At 45.5% G+C, this 19,611-nt stretch overlaps 2 protein-coding genes across 3 annotated transcripts in view; both read right to left on the minus strand.

Moving 5' to 3' along the window:
* Nucleotides 1-288: 288 nt before the first annotated feature.
* LOC135904604 (acetylcholinesterase-1-like) lies at nucleotides 289-4,289 on the minus strand. The gene is made up of 3 exons (XM_065435459.1): nucleotides 4,138-4,289; nucleotides 2,239-3,783; nucleotides 289-477 (listed from the first exon to the last, which is right to left on the minus strand). Exons 1-3 carry the CDS (start codon nucleotides 4,233-4,235, stop codon nucleotides 336-338), a joined length of 1,785 nt encoding a protein of 594 aa, XP_065291531.1. The 5' UTR covers nucleotides 4,236-4,289; the 3' UTR covers nucleotides 289-335.
* Nucleotides 4,290-12,268: 7,979 nt separating this feature from the next.
* Nucleotides 12,269-19,611, minus strand: part of LOC135904587 (B-cell receptor CD22-like) — a 281,552-nt gene continuing 274,209 nt past the window's right edge. The window contains exon 13 of one of the 2 annotated variants that reach the window (XM_065435446.2): nucleotides 12,269-17,929. In XM_065435446.2, the coding sequence (XP_065291518.1) occupies nucleotides 17,729-17,929 (201 nt within the window). In that variant the 3' untranslated portion in view covers nucleotides 12,269-17,728. The remainder of the gene's footprint in view (nucleotides 17,930-19,611) is intronic. The other variant, XM_065435445.2, reaches the window with a different exon arrangement.

The following is a 19,611-nucleotide window of genomic DNA, read 5'->3' on the forward strand; positions in this document are numbered from 1 at the left end:
TCGGAATCCCTTCACCCATGGACACCATGTTGCCGCTCATACTGAACATGACTATATAAGTCGTGTTGCCAACGTGAGACCTTCCCAGCGATAGTATGCCGTCGTTCTCGTAATTCATACTTTACGAGAGTGGTTTCACCTCAGAATAATTTTTTTTATATTTTTATCTATGTAATCAGCTATTTTCTTCCACTTTCAATGTGGTTGAAATTTCATATCACAATCCAAAATCAAGACACAGGTTGCTTCGTCCTAGAACAGGCCTGCGTCAAGTATACGTAGTCTTAATTGTAAGTCACAATACTTGAAACTTCATTTTCAGGACTTAGAAATTCTTAGCCCAGAATAAAACTCTTCAGTGTTTCACAGTTCCTGCTTCGAAACGCTTGTAGATACGAAAAATTGGCAGTGTTGATAGCGACGCTGGTGTTCTCGAAATATAACGGCCAAGCCTTCCCCTTGACCTTTGGTAGCTTCCTGAAAAAAGAGAGAGGGCAAGTATAACTCTCTATAGCCAATAACCCAGTGGAGCTTAATGTGTAGTTGAGAATAACAAGCAAGCAGTACGGCCACAGAACAGCACAGTTAAGTAGCGGTGGCTCGTAAGGCTAGATGATTAGCCCTAGAGTCTTCACGTAACTAAGTTTTCTTCTACTTCTTCTGGCTTTCTTCTTCTGCTGCTTAGGGCTAGCGTTCTTTTCATTTTGACTTCGATATCAAACTTATTCCACACTTGTTACTATTAAACTGACATGGAGCACACAACTATTGCAAGAACGCAAACTCTCGCTTGCGTAGATCTTGTGCAAAATATTATCTACCTCAGCGTTGTGGAGTGGAGATGGCTAGAGATTGTGCGAATAAGCGCTTGACCTAAACGTAACAGCTATGAACCTTGTGTCACAGTGCGCAATTTTGCGCTATGTATTTTTTCTTAAAAGTTTCACATCACATATTCAACGTACGTGTTTGCCGGAATATAAGCCCAGTGCTTGTGGTGGGGCTCTGCTATGGCCGCTCGTCAAGGCTAATAATAGACGCAGAAGAACTATAAACGTGACGACCTAAATGACGCCCACCTCCTCCCCGTTTCAAAGGGAATGCTTATATTATCGCTGTTTTTTTTTTTTGTCTAGCTGGTGATGTCAGTGTGAGAATACGGGGGCTCACCCTGTTTACGGGTGCCCTTTCCGGGACTTCACCCGAAATACGGGGGTTGCTTCTAATATTTCTTTGGGGGTGGGGGGGGGGGGGGGGGGATGCAAGAACGCTCGTGTACCGTTCATTGCGCCCGCGTTAAAGAACACCAGAAGGTAAAAATTATTCCGCAGTCCTTCATTACAGCGTGGCTCCTAACCGCATCCTGATTTCCGCACGTAACACGTGCGGTTCAGAGCCATATATGAACTCGGGTTTGCTAGCCCCGGCTTCTACTGCACTCCAGTACAGCCTTTTTCTTGACTACAATGTCGCTGCGACTGTGCTCCAGCGCACACAACTTAATAAACTTTTTTGAGGATCCCAGTTGATCTTTACGAATAGCCAGTTCCGCTATAAAACATTTACCAGAGGAACTTCGATTCGTATCACCATCGATTCGCAACGAGGAAACATAAGACCTCATAGGTTAACGAACTCTCCCCAAGATGGCCTTTTCTAAGTTAGCCTAGACAACTAGCGCATTTAGATTTGCGCATCTGCTTCGCAAACTAATGGATCTACCAATACAGCTGCGTAGCGCAAAGTAGACGGCGATGTACTCAAGCAAAAAAGCGCTGCAGTGCGCAACCAACGTCGCAGTCACTGCGCGCTTCTCCATCAACCATGTTGTATGTGCAGGTAAACATGCCCGAAAGCTTTCAGCGTTTGTAGGCGTCCAATGTGTGTTATCTGTTCGCCTGCGCAATGCGGTCATGGCATCATGGTTAAAAAGAAGGTGCCGAAACCGTCATTGCTCGTTTAATACTTCGTAAGAATATTTTTAATACTTTTATTATTATTATTATTATTATTATTATTATTATTATTATTATTATTATTATTATTATTTATTATTATTATTATTATTATTACTATTATTATTTATTTAATACTTTCATCGGATACATTTCTGCGACAAGGCTACTGGTCAGGCTAACGTACCTCTAAAAAACTTTCACTGGTACAGTAAATGTCCCTTCATATTGGTCTTAAACGTAAGGTTAATAAATGGCAGGAAACGAAGAAGAATCTGCTTACCCCTTCTTTGCAAACGTTGTCCACATTCGGATAAGTCGTCTACTGAGGTCACGTTCTGCGTCCGAAGCCTGACTGGGAAGCATGAACGGCAGGCCAAACAATATTGACACGTCATCCGTGTGCGTTGCAGCCGTAGAATTCCAGGCACTGAATGACGGCCTGGGCGTCAACACATAGTAGAAGGCAGAGCCATTCTGATCCACAAAGTACTTGGCGAAAAACTTAGTCGGGCAATTGAAGAGTAGGTCGCCGACAGCGTCCTTGAACCCATCGTAAGTGCGGCTAGTGAAGTCGTACAGTCTCTGTATCTGCGCGAGCGTAAACAGTGCTTTCACGAAACCAGTTCGCTTGTAGAAGAAATCGTACGCCTTGGCTATTGCCTGCAGGCTCAGGTGCGACCGTCTGGACGCTGCGGACGAACGCTTCCGCCCAAATATGGCGTCGAAAAACATGTCTCCTTCGCGCAAGGTGTTTCCGATGAGCATTTCGTGGTCCCTGAAGTCCACCGACTTGAGCAGCTCGATCGGAGCCTGCGGAAGGACCTCATCGTAGAAGCTCGGATAGAAGAATGCGCCTTTGACGTCTACGAGAACCTTGGCATCGACGGTTCTCAGGCAGCTGAGTGTGTCTGCTGCCGACAAGCTTCCGTTTGGAAACGCCCTCGTACAGTTGATGGCACTCGCTATGTGTTTCAGGTTTGCCAGCGCTGCTTCACGGCTGTTCTCGGGAAGCGGCACCAAAGCGGAGCAGCTCTGCAGGATGGCTCGCCTGAAGAGGTGGCGCGTCAGGGGCGATATCTGCAGGTAGCTCACTGAGATCGCCCCGGCACTTTGGCCGAAAAGGACAACTCGATTTGGGTTCCCGCCGAACGCAGCGATGTTCTCCTTGACCCACGACAACGCCAGTATCTGGTCGTGCAGTGCCACGTTGCCTGGCGCGTCCGGCGTGCCCGCGTTGAGGAAGCCGAGAACCCCGAGCCTGTAGTTTGGAACGACTAGTATGACGTCTCCGATGCTCGATATGTAGCGGCCATCGTAAAAGAAGTAACTGTTGCCGCCATGCGTGAACGATCCCCCGTAGAAGTAGACCATGACTGTCTTCTTGGGCTCTCTCGGGTGTTGCTGTATCGGTGCCCAGATGTTCAGGTGCAAGCAGTCCTCTGTGGTGTTTGTGTTGTCTATGCGCATGGCCTGCGACACGTAGGACTCTTGAACGCAGGGAGGCCTGGCTTGAGTCGCGTTAAACGTGCCATTCCACGCACCGATGGGCACAGGCTTCCGGAACCTGTTTCGACCTTCTGTTGACTCTCCGAAAGGGATCCCCAAAAAGGCACGGACACTGGCCCCTTCTGATGTGGTCACGATTGTTCCTTGCAATGGGCCGTCGTCGATCTTAATGAAGACCTGGTCTACAGGGAGTAAAGGCTTGGAAAAATGATGAGGAATCGGAGCCTGCCCTAGGTGCACAAGTGGCGGTTTGTTCCTCCTTGCAATCATGTAGACAGCCAAACTTGTCCCGATGAGAAGGAAGAGAAGAAGCTGATACCTACGTGATGGAAAGCACGCGTGAAATAAGGCGCACGCTGGACATCGCAGAATCAAAAGCGGGCAAATTAATGCACACAGTTTAGTCGGAAGTGATTCTCTCAGACTCAGGCGCACTGTTTTCGAAATATTTACTTGACCGACTGACTAACATATTCCACCAAATAATAGACGTATGCCATGTTTATAGAGCCGCTTTTTATGCCAGCGCCTCCTAGCTACGAAAAATTCTTAGTGCAATTCTGCTAGGCTTAAAGCGCCGGCTACGTCAGTGCGAAAACAATTGTCACCTACAACCGGTAGACGCTTTCAGGTGAAACTGTATCGCGATGCAGTTTAAGTGTAATACACAAACCTTGAAATCTGGGGGCGCGGCTTGATGGCTGGAAGTCGCTTCCGCCTCATGATGCAGTAAATTGCGAGGGTGATGAATGCGATTGCTCCGAATGGCATCACTCTCGACGCACTTCGTCTTCGTTCGCTTCTTCATCCTCTTCGACCATAAATGCTGCCACATTTCAAGTTCCTCTTTGTTTTTCGTCCGCTTGACCAAAGCTGTCTTGCAGACGGAAGAGAAGAAGCATCAATAAAAGGAGATAAAATGTGGTACGGAAAATAAATAATCATGATGATAAACAGACAAAACCATTCGTAAGAGTATCACCGGTGATAGTATTGCACAGGCCTCGATTGTACTGAATTAAATTACAACAAACTCGCGTACCCCTAATAAGGTCATAAAGAAGAAGGATCCTCGGCATATAAAAATAATGATGAAATAGACACGTCACACATTCTGGATGTGACGGTTACTACTTCGCTAAAATCTAAATTCAAATATTGTTATGACATCGACCCTAAGCCGACGCATCAAAAGCGTTTATTCAGTCAACGGATTTAAGGTGCGGCGTGTGTGAGAAAGTGCGAAAGCCGACGCATACTTCAAAAATCATCGCCGCCTTCATAATAACGAACTTTGAAAGTTACGACTTCTGAACTCTGGGCGCCCTCTACTGTCTAAGCGCTGATGTGGTCTTGCTTCAACTTGATTTCAGAACGCCAGAGAGCGCTTGCGCATGCTAAGGCTCCGCCATCTGTCGGCCATGCGGCGAAACTACCACCGAAATGCGTTGATTCCGCTGTTGTTAGCGCAGTAGCCTCGCGCCACATAGCTTCATTATTCTAGAAAACTCTATGCCTCGCGCTTTCCCGCTAGGATCCTGGTTAAAGACCTGATCTAGCCGCGAACGCACCCGTATTTACCGTGACGAATACAACTAACTTCTGAAACTTATGGCAGGAGTTATAGCTCATGAACAAATTTAGAAAATAAATTTTACTAGCTGATTAAATATACATTAAAGTGACCTCATGAAATATAGGCAAAAATTAAAAGCGAATAAAAATGAAGTCAGGATAGCAGTAAAGCAAGAAAGAAGGAATACATGGCAAGGCACAATGAGCATTGCCTGTGTGCATATGATACCTCATTGTGTCGACCATAGTTTTCTTTCCTTCCTTTATATATATATATATATATATATATATATATATATATATATATATATATATATATATATATATTCCTGTATTTGTTTACTTAATTTTTGTTGCTGTGCGGTATTGCGCCGTCCTCTAATGCCACGCCCCCTCACAATTTTTTTCAGTGACAACAACAATGGTGACTACCGATCTGAGAGCGTAATTAGTCTAGAGCCGAAGGAACCACTGGTATCCGCTTATTTCTTTTCATTTCAACCTCCATCAAAGTAACTGGTTATTATGCATCGAAATTGCCTGACCTCTCCAATAGAAATCAAATTTCAATATACAGACATGCTTCGCTACAGTAAGAATGGCTGTTGATGATAAGGCTATCTTTACGCTCTTATAGAACGTACCCATATGCAAATTAGCACGACAGGTTCAAAGAGTGGAGTAGAGAGCATAGCATCGTGAAAGATAAATAATTTACATTCCGCTAGTTTTGTTCCGTGCCAGGCATGGGCGGTAATTTTTAAACGCCACTCACAGATTTCCAACACTTAAGGCGCAGCCAAGGCTTGTGGGAAAGAAAGAATACTCACAAATATACTCCTCGTAAAATGTGAACGCTCAGTAAAGGCAACAACATGGTAGATACGCCGGTATAAATGTGAAATATTTCAGAAAGTAAGCGACGCTCCAGGGCTACTGAAGCTAGATATTAGCTGCTGAGCATTGTTATGAATTGAACGCCTGCTGCAGCCTCCATTCCGGTGGCCAAACGACGCAAGTGGAAGATCCAAAGATAGAGAGAGAGAGAGAGAGAGAGAGAGAGAGAGAGAGAGAAAAGGGAAGGAAAGACAGGGAGGTTAGCCAGTGTAAATACCGGCTGGCTACCCTGTGCTGGGGAAAGGGGTAAATGGAATAAAAGGAGAAGGAAGAGAGAAGAAAAAAAGAAAAAAAAGAGAAAAAAAAAACAACACGCTGCACATTTCACTGGGAAACCGAGTTACTCAAGGCATTTGCAATTTCACCGAGAATGAGTCACAGCATAATCTAAGCTGGCATTATTCTAGAGCGCAACCACTTACTTGTGCAATGTCGTCAGAGCGCATACCACTTCGTAATACAGCTTGGAATTACCTCAAGCTCCGGAGCATACCTACACGTTAAGAAAAAAGATGTAACACCCATCTGGTTGTGAAAAACGAGTTGGACATGGCTAACATACCAACCCTGCAGCGGTAAGATGGAATGGTCGATGGAGACAAAGTTTTCTATTTTGGCGACTTTTTGTGGCAATTAAACATGACTATGGAGGGACCATAAAAAAGCGCAAAATAAACTTCAATAGCCCGTCAAACTTTCTTGTAAGATATTTTGATGCGCATCAGGTGGTCAGAAATTACATAGAGCTTTCAGCTATGTTTTCTGTCACCGTAGCTGGAGTTTCAGCTCGCTCTCTTGTGCAATAAAAATTTTTACAGCCCCATGGATAAGGATGGTAGCCATGAAACAAACCTGAGCCTTCAAGAGTCCAATTTTTTTTTGAGTTATTAAGCAGCCTCTTCAGTCGCAGTGTACGGATTTGTGTACGCGATTTGTTTTTGTAGCAACCACGGAATTTAAGCTGGGGCTGAATTAAGCTCTCTGCTTACACAATGATTCTTCACTTCAGTTCAGTGCACAGCGTAATGTTACGCAAGACCACATTGCTGAAGACACTTCCGTGTCTTACGAGATGTTCGAACTGCCACGTTCCAGAAATCAGCAACTATGACGGAACAGCTTTGCCTGCTTAGTTAATGCCTACAGTCAATGTTTAACTTCTGCATGATGTTTTGGATGGGTATTTGTTAATTTTTTTTATGGTTAACTGCCACATGACTTACTGTAGGCTAAATGTCGATTTAATGACTTTGTAACCCCAAGAACTAACTAGAAGATACACAAAGCCCCATACTGGCCCCTTAGCATTTTTTAAAAATAAATCCTGCAGCTCCTTCTAAAAGTATTAATTAACGTTGAGTAATCTATTAGCAGTGCATCATATTTGTGGCTAAAGGGTAAACATGGCGTCGACTTAATCTTGCGGCCCCGATGGCAAGAAGCGCGTTTTTACCGCTCAGCATGCTTTCATACTTCTAATGCATTTTGTTTATTTAGTTATAATGGAGCTGGCCTTTCGGCTGTTACAAGGTGGGTAAAAAGCAGCACGTCAAATAACACCACAATTCGTAAGCAATACAGCCAAAGACTAAATAGCATGGCAATCGTTTATTGACATCTTAAATAATATTTGAAAAACGAAAGGAAAAGAAAACAGACTCACGGCACTGCTGCATACGGGCAGCTCTAGCATCACAGGAACTCTTATTCACTTATTCCACCTCTAAATAACTCATTAAAAGTTATTTGTTTTTAAACTGTGGAGCCAAGAGGCCTATGTGGGGAAACAGTGCGCGTCGTCACATAGCGTTTAGGATGCTTAGGCGCTAAATCTGAGAATGGCGTTTTGATCGAGATTCTAGTCAGTCGACTGGTGCCCTATCGTGCTAAAGGGTCTGGTAAATAAAACACTACACTAGTAGCTCTACTGTTGGCTTAGATATATATTTCACGAACCAACTTTTCATACTCGCCCGTGTAGTCTGTTCGAGTAGACATACGTATAAGGTACTCCGACGAAAACAGTAACATACCGCGCAGCACTATTTCAAAAAAAGCGACAAGTCTTTTGACGCTGTGCGTCGCAACACTTAGTGGCCCTTACGCAAGGAAATCGAAGTTAGATGAGGTAAACCAACACAACAATATATCAGCAATACGTCTGCGGCCTAAAGGAGCAACGGTTAGAACAACGAAGATTTGTAGAGCGCTTGCTTCTCATCGCGCGGCCACCAATTGTGGACTGAGGGTGCCATCTATGAATAGGCGTATAAAGCAGTTCTGTTACGCATGACCTCCGTGATGGTGAGCGTTCTGCTGCACGTCATCTATAACTCTATGCTGAACCACGTCCGTGATGACAACGTCTCTTCAGCCTAGGAGTACTATGGTCATGTTGACCATGATCATGTACTCATGGTCACGTTGACCATGAGTACTATGGTCATCTCAAATCCTTGAGCTTGTATTCGCCTCCAAGACGACCAAGCAGCGAAAGTTTGGTAACAACGCGTCGACCAAAGCATTTCCGGAACCGCGTTGTCCCGAACCATTACTCCCTCTCGTAAGATGGCTCCACTGTACCGTAAGAGCACAGAAGTGCACACTAAAAGAGTTAGTAAATAACCCGCCACGCGGCGCCACCTACCTAGCCGTGACCTCAGCAAGGCGAGTACAGCAAGTGAGACGTCGATTTTGCGTCATTGTGAGCTAGATGTCAGCACCGCTTATGGACGGAATGAGGGTTTATGCGTGAAGCCCTGTCCCGGGACATGCAGGATTGCACGCATGAATTAAAGCCATAGCGTTAGGTTCCCTAAAAGTTTGTGTGGCTGGAAAGCTAGCGTGTGGTTTGTAGATATACCAGCCTGTTCTTAATGTATTGCTAGGAATAGTTGTCAACCAGGGTAAAAGAGACTGGTTGAGCTGAGCTGCGACTGTCGATTTCTGATAAAAATTGCTATATTATTTGCTACGTGTTTACCTTTTAATTTTTGCAACTCTACATTTCACGTTTACTACATGGGGTTGGCTGCTACTATCACGTTCTTTGATGGCTAAATATGGCCCGTCATTTAAACAACATTTGTTGAGAGTGGTCGATTGACTTATGCGTAATTATTCACGTCATTTCGTGAGTATGTAATTTTTCATCAAACGCCGCTCAAGTTTAGAGCGTTGTGAGAAAATCTATGGCAATAAGATTCACAGATTGACCTACAGTGGACTGTTTGAGGAATGGCCTTATCGCAAACCAAATCTGTAGTTGATTCGTCCTTTGAAGCATACTGTGTAGGTCGACTTAAAGCAACTTATTTCATGAAGTAAAGGACAGCCTAAAAATTTGTAATAAAACGTCATGGATTTCGAAGCACTTTTTTATACTTCAGCCGTTATCGAAATGTAAAACTTCTTGAAATATTTATTTCTAGAATATAACGTAGTCCCTCTTTACCGACGAAAATTACCTAAGCCAGAGCAGACGCCGTCAAGTGTTTATTACGTCGAGGCGAGCATTCGCGCAGATTTCAAGACAGCGTCGCCACCAGTCTACCATTTCTTTCCCCTATTACCACTTACCAAGCCTCCTCTCATGGTAACAGCGGCTTTCTTGGTGCACTAGAAGCGTAACGCACTAATGCAGCTCATTGTATTTTACTTATATTGCGTCCCTATATAACTGCGGCAGATGCTTATATTTTGAGGTGAAGTAGCGTCCCACGCGGTTCCTCACTGAAGTGGCCGGGTATTTCTCCAGATGGCTTAGCTGGTCAGTGTACTGTGTAAGTAACATTCCCGAAATTGATGTGCGCGGAATATGGACCGCGTCATGCCCAAGGATATTAACGTAGTCTCAAGAAAGGCCAAATAGCTTAGGGCAGAAATCATTGCTAATAACAGGAGCTGACGCCCGCTCGCACGCACGCACGCTCGCTCGCTCACTCGCTCGCTCGCTCACTCACTCACTCACTCACTCACTCACTCACTCACTCACTCACTCACTCACTCACTCACTCACTCACTCACGCACTCAATCAATCAATTAATCAGTCAATCAATCAATCAGTCGATCGATCAAACAATCACTCACTCACTCACTCACTCACTCACTCACTCACTCACTCACTCACTCACTCACTCACTCACTCACTCACTCACTTACTCACTCACTCACTCACTCACTCACTCACTCACCACTTACTCACTCTTTTGGGAAAACGCGCTCCTCTGACAATTCATCACTCATGCACACGATCAAGATACTTCTTGTTTTCTTGATTCAATAAGTGCAGGCAACATTTTCTAGCACATACGAAATCCCACTTAATTGATGAGTAGCAGGCGCATTCTGTGCCGGGAAAGGCGCATGTTGAGATAGACAAAAAAAAAGAAAAAGAAAGAAAGCAAACGAGCTTTAGTAGTGAACGTAATAGGCCCTCCGAGCTGAACTTGTCCTGTGATTGTTTGATTACAAGCGGAGTCTGTCGTAATAACAGCGTTGATAAAGATTCGGTCGTTTAGGTGTAGGGTTGCTCGGTTCAGTCCATGCGCATTAATTAAAACAGGGCTACGCTGCAGTCTGTGAACTCCGCGCGCAACCCACTACTTGCTCAATGCTATTACATGATGCCGCCTTCTTGCCCAGGTGGAGCCGGCTACAGCAGACGTTCCTAGTAATCGTTGATGACATTGTAAGAAGAAGGCTCATGCCTTCTGAAGTACTGACTTGACTTTTGCCAATGCTAAATATTGATCTATGCATAGTCAAGTTGTTTTAGCATAATCGCAGGAATTAGGCGCCAATCGACGCGGACGCAAAGACAAGTATAGTACACACACTGCGCGCACCGTATGACACATAGTTCAGCGCATTTTACCCGGCATATTGCATCACGTATACTCTCATCTTCGCAATGAGTCTACTGTCCCTCGTCCTTGTGTCTGTTTTCTTTGACGAACAATTCCTGCAATTACTTAAATCAGCTATCGCTTAGCCTCTTTTGAAGGGAAACCGCGGTATTGGCAGCGAAGTGGTAGGTTATATAAAGAAGCTTCTGATGCGTACCGATGTGTACTGCATCGAATCCGGCAAAACTCAGGCTGCTTTTAATCATTTGGAAATGGGAGAAAGCACAGTTCTTTCAATGTGAATGCTGCACAGAACAGTTAGAAGCTGTAAGTTGAAACCCCATGCTTAGAGGTCTTCTACGCACACAGAACATGCAGGAACATATGTTGGTTGTACACCAATCAGGACGGTGCATACAGTCAAGTTCTACGACACCAGCTGAGCTGCAACCATAAACCTTTGCCAGCCCTACGATAACATATACCATCATGACCTTCTTACAAAGTCATTAATTAAGGCAACTATCACCTTGAGACACCCACCAAAATAGTCCTGCCGGCATGCAAGGCGCTTGCAAGGAGTGCTAGCTTTAATTCAACTAGCAGGCCATGCCACTCACCGTGTTGTCCAACGCTCACTTTTTGACTCGCTCGAATGCGTGTGCGAGCTCACCGCGGCTTTCCTCCCCCTTCCCTTCCACTCTGTATCTTATCTTTCAATTCCCCTTTCCCTTGCACCAGAGTAAGGTAGCCAACCAGACGCATTTTAGGTTAACAACCCTGCCTTCTTCTTTATTTCCTACCCCTCTTCCTCCAGCGCTCACTTGTCAATGTGCACCGGCGTCACATTAAAAGTGGGCAAACTATAAGTGCCGATAATTTTCAAGAATAATAGTTATTTTTTATATTTACACATATTTACGATGGCGGTACATACGCAAAGTATTCACGGCAGGCCTCATCGGCGGAGGACTACGTTGATTGAAGAATAAACGAGACATGTTTGCATAGAGCAGATCCAGTTGACAAATGAGAATGGGGTTGCAGAACTCTATGGAATTTTTTCCAGTACTGTACTTATCTTACGCAATGGCGTTATTGCAGCACCGTTCTATTTCGGCAGAATTTAAAAAAAAATATCCCGCCGTAGCACTATAACACAAATATAAACGCGGTTTCTTTTTGTTGTTGACGCTGAAGTACGCACGATAATGTAATTTGTTTGACACAACAACACGAGTCTAAGACATATGGTAAATAATATAAACAACGTCAGTCACCTAAATCAGAAGTACAATCTGCGTACGCAGAGTTAACAGTAGCTAGTACAAAGCGCAGTGACGTATGCATATGGTTTACCACATTACCGGCTGAGATTATCGACTGTACTATGTCTAAAATCATACCCACGCCATTTCATCAATCGTGCGGCGCTACCAGAAGAAGCACGACATCAATAAATAACTGAGTCAGAGAGCACAACATTTGGTGCATTTCACTCATTTTATTAACTATTATCGTACTTTATTCAGTGTTCATTGTACATAGGAAATCGATAGAAAATATTACGGTTAATTTACAGTGAGGCACCCAGATATTTCGTCTACCTTTCTCGCTGCCTTTTTTAAGGGGTTTCGTGACAGAACAAAAAGAGAACGGTAAGTCACACCCAAACTCTCAAATCGTCGTTTTGCAAACACTACTGCAAAAATAAATAAATAAAACAAGTAATGCGGCCATTAAAGAAGGGAAAATAATACAGCAAGGAAAGTGTACAAAAAGCACTCACATCCGAGAACGCAATATGAAACTAGCGCCTCTGACTAGTGTTTGACTTGGCGTAAGAATTGCTCAACAGGCGCAAGGGTGTCATGGTACATGTATCATGCTCAATTACAATTCGTAAAACCCATGAGACACCGAGCGGAAACAGTGTAAATTTATTTTTATAACATTTTTGGTCGAATGCAATCGGCACACGAGGCCTTCTAACCCGAGCGCAAGAAAATAGTAGCAAAACACAGCCCTGAGGACATCGTGCGAACGTCATTGTTCAATGCGTTCCGTTAAACTAGAAACGCTGGTAAGACGTGGTTGGGCATCGCAGTTAACCATTAAGACTCACACCAAACTCGCATGAACTCAGACTCAGTATGTCACTGAGCATGGCGTAGGTAAATAAATCACATCCCGTCTGGTCACACAAAAAGGAGGGGAGCAGAATAATTTTTTTTAAAGACCCAGCTCCGCAGTGCAACTGTTTTTAGGTTTGTGTAGTCTCGTAAAGCGTATGTGGTACGCATTCGCACTAAGGTTGCATTGTCGGGCAGTTACGAAGGACAGCCTCGTTAAATTTTCATTTGACATGGTTTGAACAACGGGTGGGGAGGTTTCACGGCAATGCCTCGTTATAGCCTGATCAATGCTTTTAAACATGCGCTTCTGCACTTCGCTCGACGCAAATGTTGGCGGCGGCAAGTTAGAGACAAGGCTTGGTAATTCGAAGCATGCCTAACGCTCACCTGCGTTCGCTAATAAATTATTTGTTTCAATGTAAAAACCTACTCATCTACTCATCTCTGCCACCCGGGTACGATATAACTCCCAACGCTTTTTATGTATCTCTCATCATTGGTCGGTAGCGAACTCATGCAGTTAAGTAATATGATTCTCCAAATATGTCAACGATAACGTCGAGCGCAATTAAATGTCCATAGGGGTTCTCGGTGTTTAGTTCGGAACGCCTCGACAAAGCAGCCATTGCGCGAAACTGTTTAACAGTTTCAAGAAATGCCGTGTCGTCAAAAAGAAGAGGCAAATAAACTCAATAGCCGCACTAAGTCAAACATCCGCTGTTAAGCATATAACGGGAAACAAAAACGAGGCCAGCCGCGCAACATATTTCTAACCATCTTATAAACAAGTATAATGTTCATCATTGTACACAAAAAACATACAACAAATAAATATCTAGGGCATAAGAATACATATTCTTTGGTGTAACAGCCATTATGTGCACTGTACAGAAATAAAAGAAAACTTCTCATATGGCCTTCACGGCCGGCACTGTCACTTTCATCACACAAAGGAACAAATAATTCAGGCAGCGCCGAGACAAGGCCTGTGACAATACACACACAGTGAGGTCAGGCAAAGCACAAACTTAGGGCTGCAACGAATTTCGCTGCCCAGTGTGTTTCAAAAGACTGCACGTACCCATGACGCCAGCAAGCAACGTGGGCTGCAAGCAAGCGCAAAAACAACGTCACGAGGCCCTGTCTGTGAACACTCGGTGAATAGTAACTCTCACAACAACAACATTGGCAATTATGTCTCTGTCTCTCATTTGAATCGCACACGTCCAGCAAAAGAACTACAGCAAGTTAATTTGAGAAATTATTTAAAGTGTCTGAAGATGAAACACCAAAACGTAAATGACTTGCGCTAGCACACGACGCAAACATGGGAGCGGCTCTTTCAAAGTCCCATTTGCGATTATTTTCGGTGTGTTCTGTATGGTTCTCTGTCACGCTTTATAATTTCTTTCATTCGTGAAGAATTTCAAAGGGAGTTCGTGGCAACGTTGTGTTCGCTCCCTTCCATGTACTCCTCATTGCGATTGCCCGATCGAATTCAAATTGAGCAGTAAGTATTTTTTCTAGGCTAGGCCACTCCATTGAAAGCGTGCGCGCTATCGCTGGAATAGCTAAAAGAAAATCAAAAGCGTCGGGGGAAATGCAGCATAACAGCACCAAAGAGCCAACAGAAAATGCATAAAAGAAATCCAATAGTCCAGAACACAGATGTTGAAGCGCAACGCTACAGTCTACGGCACGCACACACTCATCAATGCACAGCGAAAAAACACGGAGAACGTTTGGGAAATCGGGGCAAACGCGCACAGCTGTACGGGAAAAAAAATACGCACCGATCATCACACGTTCGACAAAGTATTAATACAAGTCCCCCTCAGTATCTGCAGTCTCTCTATTTCATGTGGTATTGTATCCATCTTTTTTTCCTGTTTTGTTTTGTCGCGTCACGTGTTTAATCCGTCACCGCTTGAGCTCCCCCTGCTCACCGCGGTAGCTCGTCAAATCGCTGCCTGCTGGGGAATTTATCCGCCTCTTTGTCGTACACTTCTGCATGCCAGTGAAGTATGCTTGCCGTTTTTGGTTGCTGATGTGTAACATTTACCGTGCGTGCGTTTGGAGTGTATGTGCAGCACACACAAGTGAGTTTTTCTCTTCGCCGCCATCAGGAACCCAACGCGTCACTGGCAGAGAGAACGTTGTCTGTCTGTGCATGCGTCTGTAAACGGGAGGAGTCAGGACGGGCGTGTCAAGCCGTAGATGGGGAATCAGTGGCGTCGTTCCTCGTCGGAGTCGGGGTGGCGTTGGCCCTCAGCGCTGCGTGCGACACATAATCCGGGTGCGATGAGGCTGCAGTGTCGATGGTGAGCTCGGCATGGCCAACACATCCCACAAACTGACAATGAAGCGAAAAAGAAAAAAAAGAAAAAAAGGGAGCACGCGGTGATCACAGAACAACCCGGCGCAGGATTCACGAGGAGCGAGACGCACACGCCATGCGAACGAGTGAGCGAGCGGAGAGGCGATCACGACGTGGTCTGATGGAATACTCCGCGTTGACCGCCGCTCGTCGGCGTAGGGAGCCTCGGGTGGCGGCGGGCACTTTAACGGGGCACGCTCTTGTCGAGGTGTCTCTCGCGTCTTTTCGCCGGCTCCTGTCTTTATTTCTGTTCCCTAGCTATTTTCCTGTACTTCCTTCTGTGCTCGCGTAATTTGGAACACGCGCTTCTCGCTTCTCGGGTAAGAGAAGGCGAGGGAGAAGATGGGTTGTGCAGCTCTGGGTAAACGGCAAGCAGACGCTGACGCGAGCTTTCTGGACCGAGATGGGTCGGATGGGGAGGGAGCCGAGGGTGATGGGCGATAAGCCAGGATGGCGTGAGGGAAGGAAGGCCATTGGATGCACCGCCACGGCGCCAGTGTTTGCACGTGAGAGGCGAAGGAAGGATAATCGAGTGGCGAGGCCGCGCCGTGGGAATTACCACCGGAGCCAACCAATTTGCCCAGCGCGGCGTTTCGTAATTTAGAATTCGAAAAACCCCGGGAGAGTTTGGTAAGCGCGAGTGGAGAGCGAGGTGGGAGAAGGGGGACGCCCGGTCAGGCTATGCCAGCCCCTCCGCTACTGCTGTCCCGTGCAGGGTGCCTAGTTTAGTTAAGAACGCCGGAGCGGATCGGAGCTTGCGCAGACGCCGCCACGGTGAGCCTGCCCGAGACACTTGCGAAAGTGGATCGCTGGCCCGGTAATCGCGTTGCTGGTGCAGCGACCTGGCAAGCAATCTCTGTCCGGGAAAACGCCAAACTGGGGTATATTTTTAGAGCCTGGTTAGCACGAACATGCAATTGACTTTTCGTGAACGAACATTTAGGCCTAAAGTCAACTATCGGCACACTAGGTTCAAGCTTTAAGATAAGTGAAAATATTCATGGTTGTCTGTATAGAACATTGTCCAGAATATGCGAATGCTGCCCTTTTCAGCGTGAAGTGAGAAATGCGTCGCGGGTGTATCTTAGCGAACCTGTGCGCCATCTGATAAACTTCCCTCACTTTTGTTGTTACATGAATTTTACTATATGCTGGTGCCTGAAGCGGTTTCGGCTACCCCGTCCTCTGGAGCAAATTCCGGCTCTCTTTCTTTTAGCAGCATCTACAAAACATTTTGCTTAGAGCCTTTGTGTTTTTAGTATCCAAAATCTCCCACACGTGACAACTCTCGGGCATCTTGACATCTCGATTGTGTCTTGACATCCCGCGCTACCTTTCACACAGAGTTCACAAACGCACCCTGTTGCTCTGTCAAAGTGCGCCAAAGCCGGCAGCCAAGCATCCACGCCACGTCGGCTCTCATCGCGCGGAGTATCACATCGACCCAGTCGAGCGCGCATAGAGAAACACAAACCCCAGAGACGACGGGCGAAACGAAGACAGAATATTTACACGACGCCTCGCGCACCGGCTATGGCTCATCAATAGCGCGCCTCCGCCGGCAAGCTGCCGTGCCGAGCGAAGATATCACCGCCGCCAGGCGTCGGCCCACCGAGGCAAGAAGGCGTGGGCCTCCTTAGCTTCCTGCCAGCAGCAGATGGCGATCTCCTCGATGAGCACCGCCTGTTGAGCTCTCGCGCGCACTCGCCAGAGGTGCTGTCTGTCCGCGGGAGCGACGGCCGGACGTGTTTGGAGTCGCGAAGGCCGCCCGAGGGCAGACCGAGGCCGAGACTGGCCTCAAGCGAACGCAGCGACAGACGCAAAATATCGCTTGGTGGCCGGTTAGCTAAGTGGTAAGCGCCGCCGGAGCGCTGGCAAATGGTCTTCGCCGCCTCGAACAAATTGAACTGCACCGGTAGTTTGGAATAGGCTTGACGTAGTCACCCAGAGCCTAATGCGGACGATTTGGTGAGAAAATACATCGAAACTGTTTAGGCGGCCAGATTCCACACGGTAGAATTAGGAAAGATTGAAAAAAATCGGGGCAGACAAAATTTTGATTTCGTTTGACGCGGACAAACCGAATTAAGATGTTTACCTACCTAGACGTTGAAGAAATAAAAGCTTAATTATTGCTAAGAGCTAAAGGGATTCTGTGCCATTTTGTCTTTCTTTTTAAGTTCTGATACATTCCCATCGTGACGTGTGCTTGGCGACATGCTTGTGTTGATGGGGCTCAGAATGTATCGTTGTATAATACGCGCATGGGCCGCAATCCAGCTTCCTGGACCGAACCACCGCGATATTCTGAGGCTTCCCTGCCGCGACACTCTCGGCCTCGCTGCGGCGGAGAACGGCGTCCTCTTGCGGCCAGCGGCATCAGGCTGCTTTTGAGGCTCGGCGGCGGGGTTGGTGCTGGGAGCAGCAGCTGCTCAGTCACCCGACTTGGCGCCGCTGCGACCAGCCTTCTTGCGGGCCTTGGGTGGCACCTCGGGCTGCGGCGGCGGTGGGCCGGCGCCTCCCTTGGGGGGCAGTGGGGGCTTGACCAGGCGAGGGTCCGGCACCCGGCCAGCTTTCACGTCCTCGTACATGTCAGCGTACAGGAGTTCGTCATTGATATCGGGCCTGTAAGGCTGCGTGGCCGGGGAGGAAAGAAATGCAAGAGGGAGAGAGAGAGAGGAAGAGGGCATAAGCCTTTGTAAGAAGAATAAACTGCAAGCAAATCTGTGTTCTCAATTTTAAACAAATTTCGCTCATCTTTATGATATGGCTGATTATTACGTAATACGTGTGTTACGAGTTTTCTTGCACGTCTGTCTTGCAGTAACATGTATCGTATACATGCAAAACATGTACCAGTTTAATACGTCTCACACATGACTAACATAGTCCTTAATAAAATCTTGAGATTGGCACGACATTTACGCGTCTTGCTAATGCCTAAGACTTTTCTACCCATTTTACGAATCGAGACCGCACTACGAATTCCTCATCCTGCAATGCACCGCTACTCTTTAAAATGCTGAAACTGGGCTTTGTGCTGCTGAACTTCAAGAAGATATTCGCCCCTCATCTGTGTTTCCCTATGTTGCAACACTGGTGGTTGTTAAGTATGGTATCGTCGATTACGCCACAAGTGTTCATTTCTTTCAAACCCCTGACACCAGGACTCGGCAGCTCTGTAGCAACGCCCAGAGCATTGCAATTGTTTTTCCAGCTTGACGGTATTTGCGAAACTTCGCGTTTCAGCTAAAAGGTCAAGAAATTGCAAAATTCGCGGCATATGAGAGCGACTGTGAGGGATTTGGAAGAGGCAATTTCTTTTCTTTTTGTATTCACGCCAACGTAATAAACGTCATTGTAAGACCCTTGTGCAATGAATTCTTCAGCTTTACATAGAAGACAGCAGGCCTTCCATAACACAGTTTTCCTTTCTTCTTTTATGTTCATCGTCATATCTTTGACTGGCCATAGTGCTACTAATTAATTTGCGCTCGACCTCTATCCTTCATAAAAGGAATTGCTCTTATCTTTCCCATTAACTTCCTATAAATAGACCAATTTTTGTATTCAATAATTTTCATGTGTATGTCGCACACGTCACAAGGCCATATTGGTTAGGCTGCTGTAATTTCTTCTGTTACCCGTTTTACTACTTTTGTATGTGCGAAAATAATCAAGCAGTTCTTTAAATTTGGCTCCAAGAACCGAGAGCTTGTCATACATATATGAATGTATATATATATATATATATATATATATATATATATATATATATATATATATATATATATATATATATATATATATATATATATATATATATATATATATAACCTCTAATCAACACGGCTTTCGGGGAGCCTGCTCTTGAGAGACGCAATTATTAGAATTCACAACTGATTTGCATAACAGCATGGATGAGGATCTACAAACTGATTATGCTTTCCTGGAATTTTCAGCAGCACTTGACCTCATAGCACATTGCCGTTTGATTTTGAAATTATCTGCTCTTAAATTAGATTCTCTTACACTAACATGGATTCGTAATTTCCTTTCTAATCGTCAACAGTTCACGGAAGTTAATATTTTTTCCTCTCCTCTTTCGCACGTAGCTTCAGGTGCATCCCAAGGCAGCTTTCTTGGGCCATTACTATTTCTAATATGTATTAATGACTTATCCAATAACATTTCCTCCCACGTGCCCATTTTTGCAGATGACTGCATTCTTTATTGTGCCATCAGGTGCACCGAGGATCATACAATTCTCCAAAAAGATCTAGAACTTATTTCTATTCAGTGTAACACTTGGCTA

Source organism: Dermacentor albipictus, chromosome 4 (assembly GCF_038994185.2).
Source record: "Dermacentor albipictus isolate Rhodes 1998 colony chromosome 4, USDA_Dalb.pri_finalv2, whole genome shotgun sequence".
Classification (NCBI taxonomy): Eukaryota; Metazoa; Arthropoda; class Arachnida; order Ixodida; family Ixodidae; genus Dermacentor; species Dermacentor albipictus.

Bases quoted from the DNA above. Each gene is read 5' to 3' on its own strand.
- LOC135904604 (XM_065435459.1), bottom strand. From the start codon at position 4,235: ATGCCATTCGGAGCAATCGCATTCATCACCCTCGCAATTTACTGCATC. The intron at 3,784-4,137 runs GTTTGTGTATTA...TCCATCACGTAG, and splicing joins CCGCGCCCCCAGATTTCAAG to GTATCAGCTTCTTCTCTTCC. The intron at 478-2,238 runs GTAAGCAGATTC...CTCTTTTTTCAG, and splicing joins ACAACGTTTGCAAAGAAGGG to GAAGCTACCAAAGGTCAAGG.